At 51.0% G+C, this 7888-nt stretch overlaps 2 protein-coding genes across 2 annotated transcripts; one reads left to right on the top strand and one right to left on the bottom strand.

Moving 5' to 3' along the window:
• Nucleotides 1-363: 363 nt before the first annotated feature.
• On the top strand, nucleotides 364-1360 carry LOC123081666 (uncharacterized; the record flags this gene model as incomplete). The annotated part of the gene is given in 2 exon segments (XM_044504215.1): nucleotides 364-407; nucleotides 500-1360. Coding segments are annotated over 2 exon segments (426 nt in total). The 3' UTR covers nucleotides 920-1360.
• Nucleotides 1361-3885: 2525 nt separating this feature from the next.
• On the bottom strand, nucleotides 3886-7534 carry LOC123084924 (NADH dehydrogenase [ubiquinone] 1 alpha subcomplex subunit 13-B). Its single transcript, XM_044506466.1, has 3 exons — nucleotides 7065-7534; nucleotides 4414-4485; nucleotides 3886-4334 (listed from the first exon to the last, which is right to left on the bottom strand). The coding sequence occupies exons 1-3, from the start codon at nucleotides 7277-7279 to the stop codon at nucleotides 4190-4192; spliced, it is 432 nt and encodes a 143-aa protein (XP_044362401.1). The 5' UTR covers nucleotides 7280-7534; the 3' UTR covers nucleotides 3886-4189.
• Between the last annotated feature and the right edge of the window lie 354 nt (nucleotides 7535-7888).

Genomic DNA, 7888 nt, shown 5'->3' on the forward strand with positions numbered 1-7888 from the left:
ACCCCCTCTCTCTCTCTCTGCGTCCCTGCAACTGCAGCGTCCTCCAAGCCTACCGCGGCCAGCCCCTAGCCTTCTACAGTGAGCCACTGCCGCTCTGAAAAGAGGCCTTCCATGCTGCCCCGCCACGCCCCCTCTCTCCCTCTCTCTCTCTCTCCCTCTCGACATTGCCGGCCCCAGAGCTCGGCCTCTTCAATGCTTTCCGGCCGCTACTGCCGCGCGAGCTGCCCCCTCCCGTTCCCGCTATAAAACACGCGCGTCCAGGCCATTGGAGGCTCCACCCCATTCTGTTTAGCCGCTAGCTGGTGGCTAGTACCGCTCGCCCCACTGACCCCAGCTCGCTTCTCCTTCTTCCCCACCCCATTATGTCTGCCCCTGTGTCGTGTGCTGCCGGCGTGGACCGGATGGAGGTAAGCGTTCATGCGCCCATGCAAGGATCGGCACTTCCCCGTGGTCTGTACTTTGTAGCTCACCTGGTTTTGCCTTTGCTTTGCTTCTGCAGAAGGCGAGGCGGCGGCAGGTGCCGGCGTTCGGGGAGTGGAACTACTGCTACTACTACGACGAGCCGCCGGCCGCGGCGGCGGTGGCCGTGGCGGCCGAGTGCTACGCGCCGGAGCCGGAGGCCTGCAGCGACGTGTGGTTCAGGTACTCGCCGCCTCCGCGCAAGCCCACGCCCAAGAAGACGCGGAGGCCGGACCAGGGCGACGTGGCCCGTCGGGAGAAGGGGGAGAGGCGCGGTGCCAGGGCGCTGGACGCTGCCGGCAGCGTGCCGCGCGCCACGGCCAAGGCCGGCTCCAGGGTGGTGCGCCCGGTCGACGAGGACCTGTACCAGGTGCCTCCGCCGGAGTTCACCTCCCGCCGGCCGAGGCGGAAGAGGAGCCTGCTGATGGGATGCCTGGGCCTCAACTCATGCGTCGCCTGAACCTGTGTGCCAATGGGATGCGAGCTGCGCGTTCTATTCTACTAGAGTGGTAGTGGTAGTGTTCACTAGATTGAGTGAGTGCTGGTTCTTTCTTGTTGTGTGTTATGTAGTTTTGATCTCTTGGGCAGTTGGGCTAGTGAGTGATCACTTGTAATGCTCTCGAGCTGTTTATTCCACCTTGAGTTTGTGTACGCAGGTCTCATGTGTTAGGTTGGGTCAGTCAGTGAGTTGATGGTGTAGATCTAGGCATGTTTGGATCGTGTCCAAAATGTACCCCACTTCAATATTTTGGCCAGGATCCAAAAATAGGTACCAGTGTTGCCTTACTCATGTCATGTGCAACCAGCACCTCAGCCAAAAAATTAGCTAGCTGATATTTTGGCGGGGCAATCTAGGGCATAAACCAAACACGCATCGAATCCAATGCTTCTCCCTTCCTTCTCTTCCCTCGTCACAATCTCGGTGGACGTACATGCTTTTCGGGCTGTTCTGTTCATCACAAGCAACCTGGAACTAAAGAAAGGGGCAGCAATCCATTATTGAGAGGAAATAACCCACCAATTTCAATTTGAACGTCATACTACCTGCAAACAACTACAGCTACAATGCCTTACTGACGGCCTAGCACAGCTCTATGAGATTCTCATCTTATAAACATAGCCAAGTTCGTCTGCACAGTTTTGTCTCTCTTCTTGTATGTTGGACATTGTAATTCATGCCCCGGCCCGTTGATTGTTCTGTCAATCCAAACTCGAGTCCGTATTCGGCCTTCTTCAGCCTCGTTGTAAAAAAGTTCTTATGTGCTCTTGCGCCACTTTGCTCCGAAAGATAAAGATGAGATGCACGCACAATCTTCACTTGAACTGGCCAAACTGATCTTAGGGGAATTTAACCAAGGTACGATGGCAGAGCTGAAACAACATGGCTCCACTCCAAAGCGGAAGCATCTCTTAATTCTGGGCTCCGCAGCATTGCAGCTCGCTATAAGTACAGCTCGCTATAAGCAGTTGGGCTAGTGTACTGATCCATCTATCGCACAGCATGCAACGGACGCAGAGGAGAGATGGAAGCCTAGTAAGTAGTGCAATAACCAAAGCCAGAATGCACGGGCATTGGCAGCACGGTACGCTGGCGCATGGCGGGCAGGGAGGCGCGAGAAGCCACGACCAATAGTCCCTATTAAAAAGGGCCGCAGCCTTAACTGGGCCCCCTCAACTGCGGTGCTGCTGCGGCATTTACACAGCCCGCGTCAGGAGGCTCGGTCTTTACTGTTGGCTGGCCATCACTCCGCGTCCCGTCCGGCGGCCCAGCCTAATATCTCTGAGGTAAAGAGGGCCGTCGATCGGATTCAGCCATCGTTTTCTGGATGGGTTCGGCAGCGCGATGCTCTGAGCAGCGGACGTTGGTGTGGCGCGGTCACGGAGGGAGCAGAAGCGGCCGTTGGTGGAGCGGATGAAGGTGGAACAGCGGCGGCTCGGGTGGTCAGCGGGGCGGCGTGGCGCGCGTAGGGCGTAGCCGATCGGGCGTCGTGGGAGGGGGCAGGGCCATGTCAATTCTCGCACAGCGCCGATCACGATGGAGCTGAGCCTTGAACAGTGCCGCTACGGTGCTACCTGCCGATACGTCGAGTCTGCGCCTGCTCGGGCTGGCGTCAGCTCATTCCGTGCACCGAGATGTCCGGCGGGGGATGCGCACTGGGACGACGAGTGGACGGCAGTCGGAGGGAGCGTGCCCGCACGGTGACCGTAGAGCCCGTCTTTCGATCCGTGGGTGTTCAGAGCCGCGGCCCTTTTCTTTTGCAGTGAAGAAGGAGGGAGAAGCCACGCGATGGAAAGGCGCGTTGATGGTGCGTTTGATGATCCTTGGAGATAGCCAGCGGGCCATACATGATCTTCTCTGTCTGTCGCTGGCTGCTCCCCTCCGTGATCCACTTCCGCTGAGCACTCTGCTTGTGTGGATTGACGGGACCAGTTGGAGATCCTGGCCACTAGAACGGGTGTGTGGGTTGATCTCAGGATATACTGTAGTATTGACTGAGACTTAGCAAGACTTCACTAGAAACCGTCCATGAGGTTACCAAATGGAGGTGGCCAGCCATCATAGATAGCCAGGTTTGGTGGCTTGAAAGGAACAACGGCAAGTTTCGTTGGGGTCTGGTCCAGTACAAATCCTTGATCTCTTCCCACGAGATTGTATGTCGACATCGAGTTCGACTAGAATTTCAAGATGATTTTACAAAATGAATTTGAAGAAGGGTTACAATTACGATTTGAACAGCCTTAATACTACTCCTACTAAGATTCTCTACTAACTGGACTACAAGCTCTTCCTCTTCTTCAGAGTGACCTCACAGGCGGGGGGGAGCCTTCGACTGCGGGTAGGCGGGAGTGGCCACTGGCTGATTCAACCTTACGACGTGTGTCGTCGTCAACCCACTCCGAGTAGTCTCGCGCCCTCTCCCAAAACTCTTTCTCCCTCTCTTGGCATGACACTCTTCGGTCTTGCTTGCAAAAGGTCCGCGAAGACGGCACGACCACACCGACATGGTAATTGGGGAAGAAAGGGTGCGGGGTGGCACCGGATGAACAAGGCCGATGAAGGCAAGTGTGCTGGCGACAGGAATGGGTGAATAGAAGGCAAGTGTGGAAGGGAAGCGATGAGGATTATATACCTGCAAACACACTCCGACGAAAAACATGGGCAGATTTACCGTGTGCAGTTGGGAAACAATCGCGAAACGTGACAGCAACAAATAATCAACGCTCTTCCCAGTGGATACGCGGCTGCACCATTGTCATGGGGAGAAGAACGACAACGCCATTGAGCAGGCTGCGTGCGGGAGGAAGAGGCCATGCTGAAACTTCCTTCCCACGCAAAGGCAGAGTTGTGCATGACGGCTGTGGCCTTTTCGGCCAAAACCATCATATTGGCGGTTATAACACCGATCAGGCTGATATGGCAACTACTGACAAAAAAGGAATAGTATATCCATGTTCAATGTCGCAACTGAAAGAAAGACAAGAGTCAAAATAGCCGTAGCAATACAAAGACACGTTACATCAACAAAAGAAGATGGTTCATATAAAGACCAAAGCCGGCTTGCTCTGTCCAATTATTAGCCATTCAAATTCCGTCAACAGAAGAAACACACGACGAGTGCTCAAGTATGTATTCCTCGTAGCAAATTTCGGGGTATCCAGGTCTGAAAGCCTTATTCATGCCCTCAAGGCACGACGCCATCCTCGATGGGCTGAAGCAAGACCTTGGACCTTACCAAACCTCTGGACGCAGCTCACCGGTTGCAGGAGGCATCCATTTCCCAGAATTGTACACGCTCTCACCGACTTTCCATCCAGGAACATTTTTCATGATCCTCGCTTCCTCCTCAAGATACTTCTTCCATTCTTTGACAAATCTGCACGAGAATCAAAGACCTCATGTCTTCGGTAGATGATAGGGATGAATGAAAATGGCATACATTGTCGATCAAGTACCTTTCATCCTCTTCAGCTTGGAGCATCGGCAGTATAGCACTACGGGCAGCGATTTTCTCCTCCTTCAGTGCACTGCGCACACAAAATTCCACACCATGAAGGCTAACATACAAATAACACATGGATGGGAAAACAACCCGTACTAACAAGCATTCAAGACTCTGAAGCTAACAGAAAGTCAGAAACATAAAGTTGGACGTGACGGTAACTAATGACTACCAAGAATTGCAGAAGCAATAACAGAAACATATAAAATGGAGTGACAGTAACTAATAACTACCAATAATTGCAGAGCAATAACAGAAACAAATAAAATGGATCTAACAGTAACTAATAACTACCAATAATTGCAAAGCAATAACAGAAACAAATAAAAGGATCTGACGTAACCAATAACTACCATGAATTGAAGAGCAATGAAGCATGACCAGAAGATAAGGATCCCAGGTGATTTCAGCATAAATAAAATAGAGAAAATCAGCACAATTTCGTAACAAAATAAAATGAAGCACGGATATAGACTTCACATGTTTAACGGCAAATACAGAGCAAGGACACATAACAGGAATGCACATCCGGTTGTTACGCTTGTGTTTCTTAAAAGTTTATCCATCAGGAAAAACTGATGTTTACTTGTTTAGATAGACTGGATGATTGTCATAAATTGCTGCAATGACTACATAATCTATTTTCTTAACTGAACCTAGCAGCCCATTAGTAACCATGTGAATAATCAACCAGTTTAAATTCCAGAGATGCTGAATGAAGGAAACAATACCCTGGACCTTGAATTTTTGCCTGAGCATGAGCTCATTAATCAATCTCGAAGCCCAAAACTGTCAAAAACGCACCTCAAACTCTCCAAACTAGCAGTTGAAAGCCTCACCCAACAGGCGCGAACTAGAGCAACAAATAGGTAGGAAGAGGCTTACGTTGAACTTGGTTTGCACAGATATGCACTGTGACGCGCTCACCATCATGCAGCTGTAAGGTATGGCAGCGGTGGATGACGGCAACACGTCTTCACTAAAGAAACTTCGGGGAGAGGAATCGTAAGGGTTCACTGAGTAGCGTTGATGTGCAGTAGGGAGAGGACAATTTGAGGTTTTTGTCTAAGGCTGCTTGCCCAATAGCGAAGATGAAGGGATTGCAAGCTGCTGTACAGCATTACATGTGACTATGTGAGACCCATCCGACCCACTGCAATGTCATGTAAAAACCACGATTGGAATGAGGCAAAGGTGGCAAAAGGATTAGTTTAGGATTTTTAAGGTTTCCTTTTAGGCGGTTTTGGAGTTCCATTGCTGGAAGAGGGTCCAACTACATTGCACTGGCAATAAACTTATTGATATGATCATGACTTCGCAATTGTACTGTGATTCTTGCCTATCTCGATGTAATCTCAGTCTGGTTGATGTTTAAGGCTGCTCTAATGAGACCTTTAGGCATGTCTCTCCTGGATGATGGCATCTGAACCACATTCCCAGACTATTATTCTTGTACTACCTCTGCTGGCACGGTTGATTCTATTAATGAATATCCAAGGGCAATCTCCTCTTTCTGGAAAATCGACTCACATGGTACTATGGTAGTAGTTCAAGGTTGAGGCATGGAATTTTTATTTTTTATAAAATGAACGAGACAAACCTACAAAATTAATGAGCTATAGTTTCCACAAAACCACATCAGTTTAATCTAAATATTGAGCGGCATTGCTACAGCATAGGCAAGCTGATTTATCAACTGTGGGATTCCCTGAGACCCATGTTCCGGTGGTGGAGTGCTACGCAGGCTGGAGTAGCCGTGGAGCAAAGCTGAAGGCAGAGCCAGCATCAGTGACTTAACTGACTTCATCGGACCAGTGGTGGAGACGATGCGTGAGGGCACCGCAGATCGCAATGAGGGCTATTGAGATGGTGCTAAAGGGTGGATATATGATGTCAAGGCGAGTGGATGCCATGGAGGCCAGGAGGGAGGAGTGGTGGCGAATGATGCAAGTCGGCTGTTAAAAAAATGCAGCCGCTTTTGTATTAGGCACAACCATGTTACTACATTAGTGAAAACTGTCAGCTCAAATTAATGTTCACATTAGGTTTCTGACACTTTAATTCATTATCTGAGTTATGCTACAAGTCTAGAACCCATCGTTCATAGTTCTTTATAAAGGAATCAACAGGCAGACTGGGCCTGGCTCCTCATCAATAAAATCTTCTAAATTCATGTTCTCCATAAATTAGCTAATTAGATGTTAAAGTATGTTGAATAGCATCAACTTAGAGCAGCTGCAAAGGGATGAAGTGGCATATCAATCGGAATGTGACGCATCCATTTGCATATGAACATAAAGTTATTTCTTAGAAACATGCCATCTTCTAATAATGCAGGTCCTTGCTAGTTGCTACTAGTACAAGTACTAATACCATATATCAGTGCATCATTGTCCAGATATGATCTACAATTATCTAAATACATTTCAAACGAAACCAACCGCAGCAATTCAATTGAACTAACGCGAGAATGTATCCGACGGAGGCAAGGGAAGCAGCCATGCGAGACCGATCTGCGACCGGCGCCCGCTTCGATTGAAATGGTGACTGGCACACGCAGGGAAGAAACAGATCGACGTGCAGGGCAGGCAGGCGGGCACTTACCGGCGGACCTTGTTCCCCTGCCCGACCTGGTACATGCCCCAGGAGAAGGCGCCGAAGGTGGTGAGGAAGAGGGCGATGGCGCTGGGGCCCTTGTTGGGGATGCGGCGCGCGTAGCGCACGGGCGCGAACCCGCCGGGCGGCGGCCCGTCCTGCAGCACCGGCATGTCCTTGACGCTCGCCATCCCCGGCTTGTTCCGCACCATCGACTCCGTCATCTTGGCTCCGATCCGGGAAGGTCGCCACCGGCGCGGGAGGAAGCGGCCGCGGATCTGGGGCTCCGGCGGGAGGCCGAGCGATTGGGAGCGCGGATGTCGCTAGGGTTAGTGGCGGGTGCGAGCGATTTGGGGGAGCCTGGTGGTGGTGGGAGGAATCGCCTCGTCCCAGTGACTCTGTCAGCGAGTGTGGGTAGTGGGTAAATTCGTCACTCTCCAGGGTCTCTTCCGGAAGAGTTTGCATGGGCCTGTGGAGACGCGCTGGTGGGCTTTGGGTAACAAGCTTATTACTGGGGCCTGACGAGCACTTCGATTTTGCGACTGAGTTGCTCTCAAAAAAGAAATGCAGACGGCGGTTTCTCCAAAAAAAAGTTGCAGACGGCTAACATCTAAAAAAACAAAAACAAAGAAAGGCGGCTGCAGCCGGTTGATCTTGCCGTCAGATCTACTGCACGTAGCCGTTCATTCTCATGCTCGCAGCAACGCAACACCCGTGTCTTCCTTCTGTCGCGCTACCCCCCATGACCCGATGACGCTGCATTGAAACACCCCCGTGACAAGGCGATGCACCATTCAAACATCGGCGGCTCGGTGATGCTTCATTGTAACTCC

The sequence above is a fragment of the Triticum aestivum genome, chromosome 4A (genome assembly GCF_018294505.1).
Source record: "Triticum aestivum cultivar Chinese Spring chromosome 4A, IWGSC CS RefSeq v2.1, whole genome shotgun sequence".
NCBI classification, from domain to species: domain Eukaryota; kingdom Viridiplantae; phylum Streptophyta; class Magnoliopsida; order Poales; family Poaceae; genus Triticum; species Triticum aestivum.

What these genes read in the sequence shown, in the direction of transcription:
- LOC123084924 (XM_044506466.1), bottom strand. Translation starts at nt 7,279, where the DNA reads ATGACGGAGTCGATGGTGCGGAACAAGCCGGGGATGGCGAGCGTCAAG. An exon ending in CAGGGGAACAAGGTCCGCCG is followed by an intron (nt 4,486 to 7,064) that starts GTAAGTGCCCGC and finishes TTGTGTGCGCAG; the next exon opens with TGCACTGAAGGAGGAGAAAA. An exon ending in CAAGCTGAAGAGGATGAAAG is followed by an intron (nt 4,335 to 4,413) that starts GTACTTGATCGA and finishes ATTCTCGTGCAG; the next exon opens with ATTTGTCAAAGAATGGAAGA.